The sequence below is a fragment of the Solanum tuberosum genome, unplaced genomic scaffold, assembly GCF_000226075.1.
Source record: "Solanum tuberosum cultivar DM 1-3 516 R44 unplaced genomic scaffold, SolTub_3.0 scf00415, whole genome shotgun sequence".
Taxonomy (NCBI): Eukaryota; Viridiplantae; Streptophyta; class Magnoliopsida; order Solanales; family Solanaceae; genus Solanum; species Solanum tuberosum.
The window spans coordinates 201347-222799 of record NW_006239349.1 but is presented as its reverse complement, the minus strand read 5'-3'; the positions used below and the strand labels follow the sequence as shown (position 1 = coordinate 222799).

At 29.1% G+C, this 21453-nt stretch overlaps 3 protein-coding genes and 2 pseudogenes across 3 annotated transcripts in view; all 5 read left to right on the top strand.

Moving 5' to 3' along the window:
• Positions 1-3150: 3150 nt before the first annotated feature.
• On the top strand, positions 3151-4199 carry LOC102580034 (acylsugar acyltransferase 3-like; annotated as a pseudogene).
• Positions 4200-6924: 2725 nt separating this feature from the next.
• Positions 6925-8356, top strand: LOC102579713 (acylsugar acyltransferase 3-like). Its single transcript, XM_006363147.2, has 2 exons — positions 6925-7681; positions 7763-8356. The coding sequence occupies exons 1-2, from the start codon at positions 6944-6946 to the stop codon at positions 8354-8356; spliced, it is 1332 nt and encodes a 443-aa protein (XP_006363209.1). The 5' UTR covers positions 6925-6943.
• A 4701-nt stretch (positions 8357-13057) lies between these two features.
• Positions 13058-14011, top strand: LOC102579388 (acylsugar acyltransferase 3-like; annotated as a pseudogene).
• A 2694-nt stretch (positions 14012-16705) lies between these two features.
• LOC102597608 (acylsugar acyltransferase 3-like) lies at positions 16706-18361 on the top strand. Its single transcript, XM_006363120.2, has 2 exons — positions 16706-17556; positions 17648-18361. The coding sequence occupies exons 1-2, from the start codon at positions 16816-16818 to the stop codon at positions 18245-18247; spliced, it is 1341 nt and encodes a 446-aa protein (XP_006363182.1). The 5' UTR covers positions 16706-16815; the 3' UTR covers positions 18248-18361.
• A 2589-nt stretch (positions 18362-20950) lies between these two features.
• The window catches only part of LOC102579063 (acylsugar acyltransferase 3-like), a 1443-nt gene continuing 940 nt past the window's right edge, over positions 20951-21453 (top strand). Inside the window, exon 1 of the mRNA XM_006363146.1 lies at positions 20951-21451. Within this exon, the coding sequence (XP_006363208.1) occupies positions 20951-21451 (501 nt within the window). The remainder of the gene's footprint in view (positions 21452-21453) is intronic.

Here is a 21453-nt window from a genome sequence, read left to right as displayed (position 1 = left end):
TCAAGCTTTGATAAATTCGACATGATGAAAACTATCATAAAATAGTTGAGTTAATAACATGATTTTGATTTCTTTATAATGAAAGATAAATTAATATTTCAAATGATTAAGAATTAGTATAAAATATATCATATGCATGAATATGGGATGTTACAAAAGCATGTAAACTCATAAAGTATGAAACGGTAAATTTAATATATATTCTAATTATTTTACAATATTTATTACTAGTTCAATAGTTATTAACGCCAAAGCTACCGTAAGATTTTAAGTCATATTTAATATAATACTATTATTCTTTATGACACACCAATATTTATCATATATCCTAATATTTAATTTAGAGTTATAAGTTACTAGCATATAAACAACATAAAAATATAAACCTGAAACGTATTGATTATTATGCCTAGTAAAGTATCATACAAATACCTAAAGCAAGTTATATATGCAGTAATTAAATCGTTGATCAAAGACTTATGTAAGTCCTATTAGATATGTTATAAACATATAAATGTATACCTGACTCGGAAAGAAAATTGATTAACTTTTTAGGGAAAAAGATAATTCCGAATTAAGTAGGTCTTAATTGGTTAGAGATTCGTGCTGATAACGTGTTGTAAAACAAGAGGAAAATATAAGAATACTAAACAATATAGGAAGACAAGTGGTGATGGAAAATATAAATCTCTTCAAGTGTGTATTTCCTAAGGGTGAAGACTACCTTTTATAGGATGTTTAAACCATCCTTTTACAACATTTGACAATACGTTACTATAATAATTAATTAATATAATAAATGGATACATTACGTTAGGATAGATTAAGAGAAACATCCACACAATTAAGTGGATTTGTAACAAGAGTCTCTTTTTGGACAAATTAATTTGTTTTTTTTTAAAGGTGAAGTGTACCTACTTTTTCTTTTCTTTTTGAAATAAGGGAGGAAAAATGGAGGAGAAGCTTATAAGATGGGAAATAGAATCTTCATAATTGTAAGCATTTGAACATAGATTTACTTGAAATTTGAAAACCAAGGTTTTGAAGTTAAAGTTTAAAGTTAATATTTGAATGTATGAAGCTATGTTTGGACATACATTTCAGTTTAAAAAAATTTAAAAGTATAATGAATATAAAAAGACATTTTTTTCTTGAAAATTCATCATCAAAACTAACGAACAAATTGTTTCAATGTATAACCAAACAATATTTTAAAACTGTCTATTGAAAAATTAGATGAAAATAAATAAATTAAACTCACGTCCAAATTAAACGGGCTGTTAATTCCTTTTGTGTGTATATAAATACTACTCACTCTGTCCCATTTTATATGTCATCCCTTTCTATAAATAGTTGGACCACAATACTTGTCATTTTATAAAATTTATGCATAAATTACCATATTTTGCCTATTATACCCTTGATGGAATAGTTAATTAATCTTGTCATTTATTAATAAAGTTGACTTAAAAAAATATTAAATACCGGTAGAAGGGTAAAGTTACATCATTTCTTAATGCAAATACAAAATAAAAAGGTGACATATAAAATGGAACGGAGGAAGTAATATATAGTAGTACGATGTATTATTTTTAACTCCAAACATACAACGCTCACATGGATAGCGTTAAATTTTGGTAACATTTTAATATAGTAAAAGGTGTTTTTAACATTTCATGCCATCAAAGTCAAGATTGCATCAAATATTGTTATATTTTATGTACTATTAAAAAATTAGTAAAGATTGTTATAATATATTTTGCTCAGTGAGTTAATATAGAAACTTATTTATCATTTGTCTTTTTAATTTCAATTATAAATAGTAAATAAATGTAGCGATGAGATTGAGAGTAGAAATGAAACATATCTTTCTAAATTTAAGTAAAAATAAATAGAGTAGAACTAACATTAGGGCTATCAATAGGACAGTTCAGTCGGTTATTTTAAAAAAATTATATCATTTCAATTTTTTGGCTATTTTATAATGTATAACCAAAATTAAAATTTTAAAATCATCCCAATCCTAATTTATGTGGCACAAGCAGTACAAAAATCAGCCTTTTCTTGTTGTCTTACATATATTTTAAGTTATTAATTATTGTAATTTATAATACTTTTTATTTAAGTTTTTAATAATATATGTTAACTTTCTATGTTCGAGAGTTAAACCAATTAAATTATATGTCTTTAATTTTAAATATTTTAAGTTGATAATTATTGTGATTTTAAATATTTTTTAGGTCATTTTCAAATAATATATGTAACTTTTTCAGTCCCATTTTATGAGTCAAAATAGAATTTTGAGAGTCAATTGACATTCACAAGAATGATATTTGAAGAATTGCAATTGGAGGTACTAATTGAAGTGGGCCCCAAATAGTTGTACTAATTACTACTCGAATCCAGAGTCAGAAGGATAAAAAAATTTGTCCAAAATTTCAAAAGGGCAACAAAATTCATTTTAGAACCAAAAGGGCAACTTTGTTGCAACTAATTTGAGCGGCGTTAGTTCAACCGTTACAAAGTTGTCAATTTAGTTCTAAAATGAATTTTGTTGCCCTTTTGGAATTTTGGACAAAATATTTTACTCTTTTGGCTCCGGACTTTTACTACTCCCTCCGTCCACTTTTAATTGTCATGTTGCGCTTTTCGAAAGTCAATTTGACTAATTTTCAAAGTTAAATTAGATTACATTAATTCGATATTTTAAATAAAAAATTTAGATATTCAAAAACTATACGAAAAATATTATGAATTGCAATTTTTTGCATATCGATCAATATGATGAAAAAATACATCATAAAATGTTAGTCGAAGTTCTTGTAGTTTGAATATAATAAAGGAAACCATATCAATTAAAAGTGGACGGAGGAAATATGTGATAAAACTTAAAATTGGCGGTAGAACTGGCAAGTGAAGTAGTCCCGTTAGAGGATAAATTTGGAAAACTTACCTTTGTATGTTGAATGGCAAGAATTGAAGTGGGCCATAAATGTGAATGTGAATAAGCAAGCAAGTATGTTCATGGAGTAGTTGCTTAGATAGTAATATTATAAATATATGTGTCATCTATGCATAATTAAGAACAGGAGAGGCAACCTTGAATAGAGCTAAAGTAGTGTTATGTTCACTTTAATTATCAATTATCATATGGCTATGTCATTATTATCATGATCAGCATCACCTGTTTCAATTTGTGACAAATCTTTTGTCAAACCTTCCTCTCTCACCCCTCCTACACTTAAGACTTCACAAGCTATCTTTCAGTAATATGTATATTCCTTTTGCATTTTTTACCCTAAAGTACAACAAAGAGAAGAGTCAAATAATAATCATCATGATCAACTTTCCCATTTAGCTCACTTGCTACAAAAATTTTTGTCACAAACTCTAGTCTCTTACTATCCTTACGCTAGAAAATTGAGAGACAATGCTACCGTTAATTGTAATGATATGGGAGTTGAGTTTTCAAGTGCGCGAATAACTGAAATACTTGATCATCCTCATGCAGTGAGTATAGTTTTTCTCAACGGACTTGCCTGGGACGAATAATTATGAAGGTGGTAATTTATTAATAGCGCAAGTAATTAAGTTTGATTTGGGGAATAGTACAAAATTGGTGATGATTGCTCTGTGCTTAATTTCCTTAATGATTGGTCTAGTATCACTCGTGGTCATGATACAATGATAACTTTTGACTCCTAAATTTGTAGGAGATTCTATCTTCTCGCCAAATAAATATAGTCCTATTATATATTGCACCACAAATTAATATTGTCTAATGTCAGTGAATGTGTACAAAAAAGAATTATTTTTCCTACAACCAAGTTAGATGCACTTCGAGCTAAGGTAATCATACCACAAGTCCATTATTATTTGTTTTTACCACAAATTAATGTTGTCTAATGTCAGTGAATGTGTACAAAAAAAAATCATTTTTCCTACAACCAAGTTAGATGCGCTTTGAGCTAAGGTAATCATACCACAAGTCCATTATTATTTGTTTTTATTGTCTTTTTCTTCATGCTACGTTATAAAAAGTTATTTAATACTATTTCATCTGTTTCAATTTATACTCCAAAATTTGACTTGATATATATTTGGGATTTACTGAAGTTGTGAGTGCTCTTCTTTTCAAATGTGCAACAAAGGCAGAATTTATAAGGAAGGAAGTTGAGAAGGCGTACAAGAAAAATTAATTTGAACAAAATTAATTGATCTTACAAGTAGTAGAATCCATGAGAAAAGGGAAAATACCATTTAATGTAGTAGTATGTATTATTTTCTTGCAAATAACATTATATTTTGATGTTAGATTAAAAGGATAAATTTAGTTTACAAGTTCAAAATATTATTCAACGCTAATGCATTGAACTTATCCAATTTATTGAAAAAAATTCTGACAATATTCTCTATAAAATTTGAATGTCCACTAAACAAAAACAAATTAAAATCGTTTGAACTAATCAACGAGAGGTAGCACTCTTGCGGTTAGTATTGTAATATGCATGGAGGCATTTAAGTATTTTGTTTGTCAAATTTATTCTGTTGGTATATCATACTATAAAGTGGTCCCTTCAAGAATTGCTTCTTCTTGATAGATTATAAATCTGGGCAAAGCGTGGAGACGTTGCACAAACAACATATGTCTGCATTTGATTGGTGTTGTTATGTTATTTGCTAAAGCATATCATTAATGGTTTGTTACCAATTTTTTATTTGTTAACAAGTAAACATATGGAATGAATCAAGCTAAATAAAGCGGAATTACTATTGATGATTTATGTATTATTGACTACAATTTGTTTTTGGACCGAGATCCTCACTATTAGAAAAACAAGAAATTAGTGACAGACAAAATTTTGTAGCTAAATAGTAAAAGTCTCATACTAATTTCATTTAGGTACGAATTAGCAACATATTATAAAAAAATTCAATAAACTAGAAGCATTTTAACGACGAATTAGCTGGAAATTATTGACAAATTCCATAATTAATTTCATATTTTCTTGTAGTAATGCGTATTAATAATGTTGTCGTATATGTTAAAACTAACAAAAAATATACTATATGCTACTCATAGAATTAGTTGCAAGGAGACGAAGCAAATAGGGATATAGACCTAATAACGTTGGTGAACTAATAATAATGATAAATAATTGGAATAAAAATGAAGGATCAAGACATGGTAGTAAATTAAATTATTATTTTATTTCAAAAAATAACAAGAACTTCAAGATTTGAAATTTGGGTCTTACTCAATCCCAAAATTTAAGGGTAAACTAAGCAAATATTTCTATAAAAGTAAAATAATTACAAACATATATCCCTTTATATTGTGTCTGGCATCAAAACAGACACTTTTTGAACCCTAAACATCAAAAGGGGACTCATAAATGGGCGAACTCTCTGTTTTGGTGTGTGTTTTTAGAGAGGGTCCCTTTTGGTGTTTAGGGTTCAAAATAATTATATTATATATGCCGAACTAATTTTGCTTAATTGATACTGAAATCAGTATTATTTGTAGCCCCTTAAAGTTGTATGTATAATTCATTTAGACACCTCAACAAATCTTGTTTTCTGTTGGACACTCCAACTTTAAAAAATAAATACTTATTGAACATTTTTCTGACACTTAGTCAAAACAGAAAGTACGTGTAATATACATCCATATGATGTGGCAAAATAACAAATCAAATGAAGATACGTGATATTTTAATTTAAAATAATTATAAAAATAAATTTTAAATATAAAGAAGTCAAAATCATAAAGGAAAAGACTTAAAACTAAAAAAAAAAAAACTAAAAAAAAGGAAAGAAATTAAATACCCCTCAGTCCTCACCCCACCCCACCCCACTGTAAGCTTCTCCCTTTTTTTCTCTTTCTCTAACAGTTCCACCATTGTTAATGCTCCATTTAGAAAAATTAGAGGTTTTTAATATATATTATGTGTGAATTTTAATAGATACTAATTCTAGTTAAGATATCTAAATAAATTATGTGAACAACTTTAAGCGGCTGTAGATGACTTATCTTATTAAAAAGACTACTCATCTATTAAATGATGGATATGAGAAAATTCACAAATATCAAGCATAAATTTGCACATGCTCAAATTGGGACGATGCCCCACGCTAGCAAGTAGCAACCCAACTGGAAACATTAGTACAACAATAACTTTGTCTTTGTATCGTCGTTGTACGTCCCTTTTTTAACCATACAAATTGTTCAATTATTGATTTTATTTTTACGTTAATTGAAAAAATAGAATTAACACCCCTTCAATCCAATTGATGTGGTAATATTTAAAATGGAAATGAAATGAAATTTAAAAAATAATAATTTAAATTTAAATTTTTTTATGTGATGGTAAATCATTTTATTATAAATTTAAAAATTAAATTTTTTAATATAAAAAGGACAGTGCCATTATTATTCAGGCTAAAAAGAAATTACAAATTATCGTATAAATTGGGAAGGGCTAGAGTACGTAAATGAACCTTTCTAGATATCACTAACTAGCTACCTTTCGTTTTTCCAAATGTGCATAATTAATTGGTCCTATTCATCTCCTTTTGCGTTTATAAAGATATTTGTGTGACTATAAATTATTTTATTAAAAATAAAATAAATATTTTAAAGTTAAAATATTACTCTTTGGTTCCATTTTATGTGGCACCTTCTTTTAGTTCGTCCCAAAAACAAACAATGTCATCCCTCCTCTTCATGTGCTCCTTTGCGCATATGTATATGTCATATGTGTGACTCAATCCCATGACATTATCTGAACAATCCTTTTATTTTTATTTTTATTTTATTTTCTTTTTAAACAGAGTAAACAAAAAAAATATAGGACGGGTAAAAAATTATGTAAATTATGTGTCTCTATATATATATGAGAAATGGGGAGGCAATTCAACAAGCTTAATTACCATTGCATAGATGGCTTTTGCATTATTATCATCACCATCACTTGTCTCAATTTATGACAAAACCTTTATTAAACCTTCTTCTCTCACCCCTCCTACACTTAGACTTCACAAGTTATCTTTTGTGGATCAATCCTTCAGTAATATGTATATTCCTTTTGCATTTTTTTACCCTAAAGTAGAAGAAAGAGAAGAGTCAAATAATTCTCATGAACTTTCCCATATAGCTCACTTGCTACAAACATCTCTATCACAAACTTTAGTCTCTTACTATCCTTACGCTGGAAAATTAAGAGACAATGCTATTATTGATTGTAACGATATGGGAGCGGAATTTTCAACTGTGCGAATAAAGTGTCACATGTCTGAAATACTTGATCATCCTGATGCATCTCATGCAGAGAGTATAGTTTTCCCCAAGGACTTGCCTTGGGCGAATAATTATGAAGGTGGTAATTTATTAATAGCTCAAGTAAGTAAGTTTGATTGTGGGGGAATAGCCATCAGTGTATGCTTATCGCGCAAGATTGGTGATGGCTGCTCTGTGATTAATTTCCTTAATGATTGGTCAGGTATCACTCGTGGTCATAATACGACCACAACTTTGACTCCTAGATTTGTAGGAGATTCTATATTTTCTACAGAAAAATTTGGTCCTCTTATTGCTCCATTGATTGAATCCAATGTTAGTGAATGCGTACAACAAAGATTAATATTTCCTACCGCCAAGTTAGATGCCTTTCGAGCTAAGGTAAAAAAAGTTATTTATTGACGATATATATAACTTAAAAATTAATAACGTAACATTTGGGGTCGTAATTTGAATTTGAAGGTGGCAGCAGAATCAGGAGTAGAAAACCCAACACGGGCTGAAGTTGTTAGCGCGCTTCTTTTCAAATGTGCAACAAAGGCAGCATTAAGTAGTACAACTACTTCAAAGTTGGTTCACTACTTAGACGTACGTACTATGATGAAACCTCGTCTACCTCGAAGTGCCATTGGAAATATCTTGTCTGTTTTATCCACAACAGCAACTAACGAACAAGACATTGAGATACCAACGTTGGTTCGTAATTTAAGGAAGGAATTATTTGAGGTCGCGTACAAGAAAGATCAAGTTGAACAAAATGAATTGGTATTAGAAATAGTAGAATCCATAAGAAAAGGGAAAATAGCATTTGATGATGAAAATTGTAGTATGTATTTTTGCAGCAATCTTTGTAAATATCCATATTACAATGTAGATTTCGGATGGGGAAAACCTGAAAGAGTGAGTATACCAAATGGTCCTTTTAAGAATGTATTCTTCTTCATGGATTATCAAAATGGACAAGGCCTTGAGGCGCGGGTAATGTTGAAGAAACATCATATGTCTAAATTTGAACGCGATGAGGAACTTCTTGAGTTAATAGACTCAAATAATTGACTCATGACCTCCCTATCTTTAGGAGTTTTCTGTGTCTTCTCTTGAATTTGAAGTCTGAATAAAAAAAAGCATTTTCTCCATCTATTCGAGGTTGTGTGTTCCTGGACTTTACTAGTAGGATTATATATACTGTATATGTATTTGTCATTGTTGTTATATATTTTGTCTTTAGGAGTAATAAATTGAAATTTGCATGCATGCATGTCGATGATTTCATTTCCGCTGTGATTTCGCTCATTTCATTCTACTTCCAAGTTATTTGTTTGACGAGAAAAATTATGATTCATATTTTCTTCAAAATTCAAAATAAATTTTACTTTATTTGAAAATTAATATTTGATTTTGAAAAAATTAAAATTTAATTTGAACTTACGTTTCAAATTTAGAAAACAACTTATAGTCTATATATTTTCTAACTCACTTTCAAAAAATAGCAGTACATTCAAATATAAAAAATATTTCAATTACTATAATATAATATGATAAATAGGGAGGCAAATTACAATTGTTAAGCTAACTATATTGCAGGGGCGGACCTAGAGGTTGTCGAGGGGGTTCACCCAAACTCTCTCGGCAAAAAATTACGTTGTATATTTAAGGTATTTTTAAGAATTTTTATGTTTATATATTGATTTTGAACCTCTTGAAGGTAAGATTAGAGGTTGACTTAATTGTTGAGGGGTTCAAAACTCACCTCGAAGTTTCAAAATCAAATCTTAAGCACTACACCTTTTTTTTTTGGAACCCCCTTAATAGAAATATTTATTTAGTTACAGTATTTTATTTTAAATAACCTTTTTCATAGTTAAAAGGTTATTAATTAACTATGAAGTTTAATCATAACAAATTATATGTGGCTACATCATTTAACTACACTATTTTGTACTCCATATAAAGCAAAATTATTTATTTAACTACAATATTTTGTTTCAAATAATTTTGTGTCTAAAATGTTACTATTACTATAATAAGTTTCAACTCAATGAAAAAAAATGAATAATTAACTATGAAATTTTATTATAGCAAAAAAGATGTGATTATTTCATTTAATTATTGCAATAAATTTTTATAACTCAGAAGCAAAAATATTTATTCACCTACGTTATTTTATTTCAAATATAAAATTTATTGTAGCTAATAAAATGTTACTATTGCAGAAATAATTAGCTTGTCAAAAATTTATGGTTAGCCACAAAATATTACTCTATAGCAATAAATTGTAATTATTTATCTAATAATATATTGTAGCAAAAATGAGGAATTAGCTTTAGTATAAAAGATTAATGGATAAATTTCTTTATAGTTATGAAATTCAAATACTTGTGGCTATTAGCGTGGCACATGATTAAATAGGAATGCAGCCCCACGCCAATCAATTGCATTAATGACTTTGTCTTTGCATCGTCATTGGAGAGTTTTGTTAAAAAATTGTAGTTATTTATCTAATAATTGTAGGAAAAAAATGAGGAATTAGCTTTGGTATGAAAGATTAATGGATAAATTTCTTTACAAATCATATAGTTATGAAATTCAAATACTTGTGGCAATTTGCTACTATAATTTTTTTTCATTTATAGCTTAGATCTCGTAGTTATTAGCGTGGCACATGATTAAATAGGAATGCAGCCCCACACCAACTAATTGCACTAATGACTGTCTTTGCATCGTCATTGGAGAGTATTGTTAAAAAATTAAGTTAAATAAGTAATGCATAAATGAACCTATAAATATCACTAACTAGCTACCTTCGTTTTTCCAAGTGTAGGATTTGGTCCTACACTCCTACTTATCTCCTTTTGCGTGTATAATGAAACAAAGATTTAAAAAAATTATAATCTAATTAAAATTAAATATTATAAATATGTTGTTATCAAATTTAAAGTTTAAAATCAAATCATTTTGGAATATTAAAAAAAAAGTCTCTTTTTGGACAATTTTTTTTTTTTTTGTTAAGCGTGTACGTACTTTTTCTTTTCTTTTTCGAAATAAGGGAGGAAAATGGAGGAGAAGATTATAAGATTGAGAATAGAATCTTCACAATTGTAAGCATTTGAACATAAATTTACTTGAAATTTGAAAACCAAGGTTTTGAATTTAAAGTTGAAAGTTAATATTTGAAAGTATGAAGCTATGTTTGGACATGCATTTCAGTTTAAAAAAATTTAAAAGTATAATGAATATAAAAAAAACATTTTTTGCTTGAAAATTCATCATCAAAAACTAACGAACAAATTGTTTCAATGTATATAACCAAACAATATTTTAAAACTATCTATTGAAAAATTAGATGAAAAATAAATAAATTAAACTCACGTTCAAATTAAACGGGCCGTTAATTCCATTTTTGTGTGTATAAATACTAGTAAAGAAAGTCCGGGCCTGCCCGGGACCACAACGATAAAGTTATATTATAATTGTTATAGTTTATTATGTACTATTAAAAAATTATTAAAGATTGTTATAATATATTTTGCTCATAAGTGAGCTAGTATAGAAACTTATTTAACGTTTATCTTTTTAATTTCAATTTTAAATAGTAAATAAATGTAGCGATGAGATTGAGGGTAGAAATGAAACATATGTTTCTAAATTTAAGTAAAAATAAATAGAGTAGAACTAACATTAGGGCTATCAATAGGATAGTTCAGTCGGTTATTTTTTAAAAAAATATATCATTTCAATTTTTCGGCTATTTTATAATGTATAACCAAAATTAAAATTTTAAAATCATCCCAATCCTAATTTATGTGACACAAGCAGTAAAAAAACCAGCCTTTTCTTGTTGTCTTACCGATATTTTAAGTTATTAATTATTGTAATTTATAGTACTTTTTATTTAAGTTTTTAATAACATATGTTAACTTTCTATGTTCGAGAGTTAAACCAATTAAATTATATCTTTTAAATATTTTGAGTTGATAATTATTGTGATTTTTAGTAATTTTTAGGTCATTTTCAAATAATATATGTTACTTTTTCAGTCCCATTTTATGAGGCACAATAAAATTTTGAGAGTCAACTAAATTTTATTATCAAATAAAGATTGACATTCACAAGAATGATATTTGAAGAATTTGAGATTGGAGGTACGTACTAATTGAAGTGGGCTCCAAATAATTGTACTAATTACTATTCCCTCCGTCCACTTTTAATTGTCATGTTGCGTTTTTCGAAAGTCAATTTGACTAATTTTTAAAGTTAAATTAGATTATATTAATTTGATATTTTAAACAAAAAATTTAGATATTCAAAAGCTATGCGAAAAATACTATGAATTGCAATTTTTTGCATATCAATATGATGAAAAAATACATTATAAAATGTTAGTCAAAATTTTTATAATTTGAATATAAAAAAAAAACCATAGCAATTAAAAGTGGACAGGATAAATATATGATAACACTTGAAATTGGCGGTAAAACTGGCAAGTGAAGTAGGTCCGTTAGAGGATAAATGTGGAAAACTTACCTTTGTATGTTGAATGGCAAGAATTGAAGTGGGCCATAAATGTGAATGTGAATGTCAATTAGCAAGCAATGTTGATGGAGTAGTTGCTTAGATAGTAATAGGCCGGCCATAGTAATATTATTAGTATAACTTATATAAATTCCATAGTTTTAATATGAAATTATAATTTATCCCTCATTAGTTTGTAATTACATTAATCTCTTAAAAAGTAACATAAATCGGATATATAATACGTAGCTCGGATACATTAAAGAGTATCTCAGATACATTATAACATAAATCGGATGCATAATATATAGCTCGAATACATTAAAAACTAGCTCGGATACATTAAATACTAGCTCGAATACATTAATATGTAGCTCGGATACATTAAAGAAATAAGGGATTTTTAGAGGTTTTTAGAAATAGAAGGGGGATATTGGAAATAAGGGAAATATAAGACGTGTATTTCAATAATTTTTCCAATATTATAAAGGCTGAACCCATCGGTAGCCCCCTAAAGTTGATATCAATTTTCACTTAGACACTTTAACTGGGCTTTGTTCATTTTAGACACCTCATGTTGAGTCCCACTATGTCATTTTGACACTTTTTGCTGGCTTGACATATTGTGTGTGTTGCACCCATTTTGAGAGTGTGAGGGTTTTTTTTTTGGATTTTTTAAATTTTTTTTCCTTCTTCTTCACTTTTTTGCCCTACCACTTATTCTAGCTTCCACCATGAAAAATTATGATAAAAAACTTACAAAATATGAAAAAATATTTTTTAGAACAAGACACACATTTTTTTTCCAAAAAAGTAGAAGAAGAATGCCATATATGATTTTCAAAATCAAATTCACAAAAAAAAAACCTAAAATCTAATGATTTAAAAAAAAAAATAGTTGCTTTTTAATAATTTATTTTAAAATTATTATTTTTACACTCAAATGCCATATGTCAACTTTTAATTAGTCATCATGTCATGTCATCCGCAAGTGTATTGCACACACTTTGTAATTTTAGCTGATTGTCAAAAAGGTGTCAAAATGACACAGCGACCCCTACTTGAGGTGTTTAAAATGAACAAAGCCTACTTAAGATGTCTAAATAAAAATTGATGCCAATTTTAGAAGGTTGCCGATGGGTTCAGCCTATTATAAATATATGTGTCATCTATGCATAAGAACAGGAGAGGCAACCTTGCATAGAGCTAAGTAGTGTTATGTTCACTTTAATTATCAATTATCATATGGCTATGTCATTATTATCATGATCAGCATCACTTGTTTCAATTTGTGACAAATCTTTTATCAAACCTTCCTCTCTCACCCTCCTACACTTAGACGTCACAAGCTATCTTTCATCGAACAATCTTTCAGTAATATGTATATTCAATTCCTTTTGCATTTTTTAACCCTAAAGTACAACAAAGAGAGAGTCAAATAATCATCATCATGATCAACTTTCCCATTTAGCTCACTTGCTACAAAAATCTCTATCACCAACTCTAGTCTCTTACTATCCTTACGCTGGAAAATTAAAAGATAATGCTACCGTTAATTGTAATGATATGGGAGCTGAGTTTTCAAGTGCGCGAATATCTGAAATACTTGATCATCCTCATGCAGTGAGTATAGTTTTTCTCAACAGACTTGCCTTGGGCGAATAATTATGATGATGGTAATTTATTAATAGCGCAAGTAAGTAAGTTTGATTGTGAAGAAATAGCTATCAGTTTATGCTTATCGCACAAGATTGGTGATGATTGCTCATTGCTTAATTTCCTTAATGATTGGTCTAGTATCACTCGTGGTCATAATACGATGATAACTTTGACTCCTAAATTTGTAGGAGATTTTATCTTCTCACCAAATAAATATAGTATTGCACCACAAATTAATGTTGTCTAATGTCAGTGAATGTGTACAAAAAATAATCATTTTTCCTACAACCAAGTTAGATGCACTTCTAGCTAAGGTAATCATACAACAAGCTAATTAAGTCCATTATTATTTGCTTTTACACTTTTAAGAAAAATATTTAATATAGTATTTCATTTGTTCAATTTATATGCCAAAATTTGACTTGATATATATTTGGGATTACTGAAGTTGTGAGTGCTCTTCTTTTCAAATGTGCAACAAAGGCAGAATTTATCCAATTTATATTTGGGATTACTGAAGTTGTTAGATTAAAAAGATAAATTTAGTTTACAAGTTCAAAATATTATTCAACACTAATGCATTGAACTTATCCAATTTATTGAAAAAATTTCTAACAATATTCTCTATAAAATTTCAATGTCCACTAAACAAAAACAAATTAAAATCGTTTGAACTAATCAACGAGAGGAACCACTCTTCGGTTGGTAATATGGAGGCATTTATCTAGACAATATTCATGTTTAATTTATTAAGTAGGAGTATTTTATTTGTCAAGTTTAATCTGTTGGTATATCATGCTATAAATTATGATTAGGGATTTATTTTGGGCAATTAAATTTTAGCCACAAAATTTAATTTATTGCATGTGTTACTAATCCAAGTAAGAATTTGGAGAAGTGAAAGAGAAGAGAAACAAGAGGAACCGGATCCGTTTAATTTATTTTATTTTATTTTTTTTCAATTTATAATTCAAACTTTCAATTCATATTAAAAATAAAATGAATAAAATTAGAATGAAGAAAATGAATTCAAGTTTGGAGACAATAAGAAAAAAATATTAATCTGTAATACGATCATCACTCATCTGCATATAAATTTCTCCTTCTTCAACTACATGTATTCAACACCAAAATTGCTTGATCCCATCTTCATTAAACGATCCTCTTTCTTTAATTTTTTTTAAAAAAAAAATCAACTGATCATCTTTAAGATTTAGAGCTTTCCAAATAAAGTGCAGTTATTGTTAATGTAGCAATATAAAACAAAAGAAAAATAGAGGAACTATGCAAACACTTACCTTTCCATGAATGAATGATAAGGATTATCATTGCTTTGACTCTCCTTTATTGAGATACATTTTTTTTTCCGCCAGGGATCCGTTTAATTAACTGTTGGTTTAGCATTTTTTTATGCACGTTAAAAATAATAATAAATACAATGCTTAAATTATTAAGTTATTCTTATTTATTACTCCTAGTTTTTTTTTTTTTTAGAAATGAGCAATATTTTTTGGAAAAAAAAAACGTTTCTTTAAAATTAAGCCATAGTTGAAAATAATGGACTAGTTTAATTTTGAAATTTTTAAAAAGTGATAATCATTTTGGGATATTTTCTTTGAGCTAAACGATAATAGAAATAAAATGGAAAATATGCGTTATTGATATGTTTATTTTTATTTATTCATAATTCTAATTTTTTTTTATTTGTTACTTTTAATTATCACGGAAATTATTTATTTTCATGTTTACCCTTAATATATAAGAGATCTCTAATATTAATTATTTACGGTTCAAATCATTTTATAAAAATTATATGAAACATCAATTAATAATAAGAATAGTGCGGTAAAATAGTCACGTAAATCATTAGGTTAGTTTTTCTGTCCGCCTGCTCTGTTTTTTTGCCTATCTATGTATCTCTGTGTCTGTGTATTCCTCCCCATGAAATCTCTTCTATCTCTCATTCTATCAAATCCATCCCCCTCCTCAACTCCTCTTCATCGTGCTCCTGTGTGACTCGATACCACAACATAAAGATTGGAGATAAAATGTAAAGAGTGCTTATCATACGAACAATCCTCATGTCTGTGGGTATGAAATTGAAGTGGTAAGCCAAAAATCGTGAGTATATGTGGAAAAGTGTGAGTGGAGTCACGTGTGTATGGTATGAGGTCACACGAGTTTGAATGGAATTGAAGTGCAAGCCAAAAACTGTGAGTATGTGTGGAAAAGTGTGAGTGGAGTCACGTGTGTATGGTATGAGGTCACACGAGAATTGTTACCAGAAATGATATGAAGGAATCTTTTCATTTTTATTTTATTTTCTTTTTAAACAGAGTAAATAAAAAAAAATTGAATGAAATTGAAGTGGTAAGCCAAAAAATGTATGTGTGGAAAAGTGTGAGTGGAGTCACGTGAGTATGGTATGAGGTCACATGAGAATTGTTACCAGAAATGATATGAAGGAATCTTTTCATTTTTATTTTATTTTCTTTTTAAACAAAGTAAACAAAAAGAATTTGAATGGAATTGAAGTGGTAAGCCAAAAAACGTGAGTATGTGTGGAAAAGTGTGATGAAAAGTGTAAGCGGAGTCACGTGTGTATGGTATGAGGTCACATGAGAATTGTTACCAGAAATGATATGAAGGAATCTTTTCATTTTTATTTTATTTTCTTTTTAAACAAAGTAAACAAAAAGAATTTGAATGGAATTGAAGTGGTAAGCCAAAAAACGTGAGTATGTGTGGATAAGTGTGAATGGAGTCACGTGTGTGTACGGTATGAGGTCACATGAGAATTGTTACCAGAAATGATATGAAGTAATCTTTTCATTTTTATTTTATTTTCTTTTTAAACAGAGTAAACAAAATTTTTTTTGAATGGAATTGAATTGGTAAGCCAAAAAACGTGAGTATGTGTGGAAAAGTGTGAGTGGAGTCACGTTTATATGGTATGAGGTCACATGAGAATTGTTACCAGAAATGATATGAAGTAATCTTTTCATTTTTATTTTATTTTCTTTTTAAACAAAGTAAACAAAAAAATTTGAATGAAATTGAAGTGGTAAGCCAAAAAACGTGAGTATGTGTGAAAAAGTGTGAGTGGAGTCACGTGTGTATGGTATGAGGTTACATGAGAATTGTTACCAGAAATGATATGAAGGAATCTTTTCATTTTTATTTTATTTCTTTTTAAACAGAGTAAACAAAAAAAATTAGAACAGGTTAAAAATTACATGTCTATATATATATATGAGAAATGGGGAAGCAAATCAACAAGCTTAATTACCATTGCATAGAGATAATTATCTAAGGATTAAGTAGTGTTATCTGTTAAATTAATCATGGCTTTTGCATTATTATCATCACCATCACTTGTTTCAGCTTGTGATAAAACCTTTATTAAACCTTCTTCTCTCACCCCACCTACTCTTAGATACCACAAACTGTCTTACATTGATCAATTCTATAGTAATATGTATATTCCTTTGGCATTTTTTTACCCTAAAGTACAACAAAGAGAGGAGTCAACTAAATATTCTCATAATGAACTATCCCATATAGCACATTTGCTACAAACATCTCTATCACAAACTTTAGTCTCATATTATCCTTACGCTGGAAAATTGAGAGACAATGCTATTGTTGATTGTAACGATATGGGAGCTGAGTTTTCGAGTGTTCGAATAAACTGTCACATGTCTGAAATACTTGATCATCCTGATGCATCTCAAGCAGAGAGTATAGTTTTTCCCAAGGACTTGCCTTGGGCGAATAACTATGAAGGTGGTAATTTACTTGTGGCACAATTAAGTAAGTTTGATTGTGGGGGAATAGCTATCAGTGTGTGCTTATCGCACAAGATTGGTGATGGAACCTCTGTGCTTAATTTCGTTAATGATTGGTCTCGTATGACTCATAGTCGTATGACAACAACTTTGGCTCCTAAATTTGTAGGAGATTCTGTTTTCTCGTCAAATAATTATAGTCCTATTATTGCGCCACAAATGTTGTCTAATGTCAGTGAATGTGTACAAAAAAGAATCATTTTTCCTACAACCAAGTTAGACGCACTTAGAGCTAAGGTAATCATATCACAAGTCCATTATTATTATTTGCTTTTATGGTTTTTTCTTCATGTTTCCTCTATTTCAATTTATACGACATAATTTGAAGGTAGCAGAAGAATCGGGAGTAGAAAATCCAACAAGGGCTGAAGTTGTGAGCGCTCTACTTTTCAAATGTGCAGTTAAGGCAGCATCAAGTACAACTACTTCAATGCTTACGCGTCGTCCATCAAAGTTTGTTCACCTTTTAAACGTACGTAGTATGATGAAATCTCGTCTACCTCAAAGTGCCATTGGGAATCTCTTGTCCAGTTTCTCCACAACAGCAACTAACGAACAAGACATTGAGTTACCAACGTTGGTTCGTAATTTAAGGAAGGGAGTTGAGGTGGCGTACACGAAAGATCATGTCGAACAAAATGAATTGATCTTAGAAGTAGTAGAATCCATGAGAAAAGGGAAAAAACCATTTGATGATGAATATGAGAATGTGTATTCTTGTAGTAATCTTTGTAGATTTCCATTGTATAAAGTGGATTTTGGATGGGGAAAACCTGAAAGAGTTAGTTTACCAAATGGTCCTTTCAAGAATTTATTCTTCTTGAAAGATTACAAGATTGGTGGAGGTGTGGATGCGCGGGTAATGTTGCAGAAACAACATATGTCTGAATTTGAACGCGATGAGGAGCTTCTTGAGCTTATTTCCTAATTGGTTCCAAGTTTTTAGGAGTATCCTCACGGATTTCATTTATGTTGTGATGGCTTTGTTTCCGTTCATCTAATTAATATTTACTAGTTCATCTTGGGGTGGTTCAATGAAATTAGTGGCTTTATGTAAATGTTTATATTGAATAATATTAGTATTTTATGTGTTGCATGTGAGATATCTCATGTGTCAATCAGTAACCATCTTGCCATTACACTGGATGCTTTTTTTGTAACAAGAATGAAGAATTCAACAATTTATTTTATATACTAATAACTTTATTTTTAGTATTAATCTTAGAGATTGTATCAAACAATTGCTAATTAGTAGAGTGTTTATATGTATGAACTCTGTTAGTGAAAAATTACAATATAAAAAAAAATACACGATTACAATTGAAATAAAATGAAGAAATAGAAATCTCTTCAGGCTGAGGCGCGGATATCTAGCTCTCTTTAATGAGATTCAAGTTCACTGCAACAAATGTTTTTCACCGGTCCAGCAGTAGTCCTTCTTGACTTGTCCCCTCCAGGATACAACAGCCTTAACACAAAGTATAACTCAACAACTCTGGACTGAGTCCAAAGCTCCACAAAAAGAACACATCCCTTCAACTAATAAGAACTCTCTTTTTTGACTAACTATTTCACTCTATATTTTTCTTGTTATTTTTACCTGGAGGGGACAAGTCAAGAAGGACTACTGCTGGATCGTGAAAAACATTAGTTGCAGTAGACTTGAATCTCCTTAAAGAGCGCGAGATATTCGCATCTCAGCCTGAAGAGATTTATGTTTCTTCATTTTATTTCAATTGTAATCTTGTATTTTTTGTTATATTGTAATTTTTCACTAACAAACTATTTTAAAATCAAGGAGAATTACGTACACAAACGTCCTGAGGTATCTACTTTTATGTTATATATTTTCTCATAAATATAAAAACTTCATAAGTAGTAAAACTATTAAATTGTCTCAATTCCTTATACAATATTACCAAATAAGCAAAAGTTTATAAAATCTCATAATACTTTTTATCACAACAATATTCTTAAAAATATAATATTTATTGATCAAGCTTTAATTCAATAAAAAAATAAAATTAAACATATATAAGTTGTGGTATTCTAGTCTTTAATATAGTTTTCTTAAATAGTATGGACAATCTTCTCATGTTAAACTTGCATTTATCGTTCATACGACTGAAAAGACGAACCAACGTTGTTACTTTGAGCTATTTGTTGGATAATTTGGTGGGTAAATAAATTTGATAAAAAAAATAATGAATTTGAAGAATATAAATGGTAAATTAGAAATTGATTTGAAGTAATAATAAATTACTCCCTCCGTTTAAAAAAATGACCTTCTTTCCTTTTTAGTCTGTTTAAAAAAGAATGACCTCTTTCTTTTTTGGTAACATTTTAATTTCAACTTTCCACGTGACATGTTTAAGGGCACAAGATTAAAGGGCAATTTTGTACATTTGACATAACTTTAATTTAGGACCACAAGATTCGAAAGTCTTCTTTATTTTCTTAAAACTTCGTGTCAAGTCAAACTAGGTCATTCTTTTTGAAACGGAGGGAGTATATGTTAGTGAGAATAATCATTATATGAGATGTAAGTGGTTTAAAAAGTAATTATATGAATTACTTTTTTTTTTTACATATGAAATAAATGGTTAGTAAATATAAATATGGGGTTGTTTTTATAAAAAATAAAATTGTGGGTCAATTTTTGTATTTGAAAAATCCCAAATCATGATTTTTGAAGAATTTGATATTAAATCAGTGTAAAATCACATGTCCAAACACTAATTTCATCTCATAATTTCATATCATGATATCAAATCGCATATCCAAATGCCTACTAAGTTATCCTTATTTATTATAGTAGATGTGCTTTTAAAAAAAATTGAGCAATATATTTTTTAAACAAAATGTTTTTTTTAAAATTAGGCTATAGTTGAAAATTGTTGACTACTTCAATTTTGAATTCTTAAAAAGTGATACTAATTATTTTAGGATATTTTCGTTAAAGCTAAAACCACTGTTAATATAAAATGGAAAATATTCCATAGGTTCACTTTTATTTATTCACTATTTCATCAGTAGATTTTTATTTACTCATCACTTCTAACATATTAAGATTCCATGTTTTAGCTTTAGCATTAATTATTTATTCCCCAAATCAGTAACATATGTTTGATTATTTGTGTCCGCCTGCTCTGTCGTTGCCTATCTGTGTCTGGTGTGTATTCCTCCCCATGAATTTTTACTTCTCATCCTATAATCCATCCCCCTCCTCTTCATCATGCTCCTGTGCGTATATATGTGTGACTCGATACTGCAACATTAATATTGGAGATAAAACGTAAAAAGTGCTTATCATATGAACAATTCTCGTGTCTATATGTGTGGGTATGGAATTGAACTGGTAAGCCAAAAAACGTAAGTATGTGTGAAAAAGTGTGAGGGGAGTCATGTGTGTATGGTATGAGGTCACATGAGAATTGTTACCAAAAATATATGAAGTGAAGGAATCTTTTCATTTTTATTTTATTTTATTTTTAAACAGAGTAAACAAAAAAAAGACTAGAGTGGGTCAAAAATCACGTGTCTATATATATATGAGAAATGGGGAAGCAAATCAACAAGCTTAATTACCATTATATAGAGGTAATTATTTGTGTTATCTATTAAATTAATCATGGCTTTTGCATTATTATCATCACCATCACTTGCCTCAGTTTGTGACAAAACCTTAATTAAACCTTCTTCTCTCACCTCACCTACTCTTAGATACCACAAACTGTCTTACATTGATCAATTCCATAGTAATATGTATATTCCTTTGGCACTTTTTTACCCTAAAGTACAACAAAGAGAGGAGTCAACTAATTATTCTCATAATGAACTATCTCATATAGCACACTTGCTACAAACATCTCTATCAAAAACTCTAGTCTCTTACTATCCTTACGCTGGAAAATTGAGAGACAATGCTATTGTTGATTGTAACGATATGGGAGCTGAGTTTTCGAGTGTTCGAATAAACTGTCACATGTCTGAAATACTTGATCATCCTAATGCATCTCATGCAGAGAGTATAGTTTTTCCCAAGGACTTGCCTTGGGCGAATAACTATGTAGGTGGTAATTTACTTGTGGCGCAAGTAAGTAAGTTTGATTGTGGGGGAATAGCTATCAGTGT

What these genes read in the sequence shown, in the direction of transcription:
- LOC102579713 (XM_006363147.2), top strand. Translation starts at nt 6,944, where the DNA reads ATGGCTTTTGCATTATTATCATCACCATCACTTGTCTCAATTTATGAC. An exon ending in TAGATGCCTTTCGAGCTAAG is followed by an intron (nt 7,682 to 7,762) that starts GTAAAAAAAGTT and finishes TTGAATTTGAAG; the next exon opens with GTGGCAGCAGAATCAGGAGT.
- LOC102597608 (XM_006363120.2), top strand. Translation starts at nt 16,816, where the DNA reads ATGGCTTTTGCATTATTATCATCACCATCACTTGTTTCAGCTTGTGAT. An exon ending in TAGACGCACTTAGAGCTAAG is followed by an intron (nt 17,557 to 17,647) that starts GTAATCATATCA and finishes CATAATTTGAAG; the next exon opens with GTAGCAGAAGAATCGGGAGT.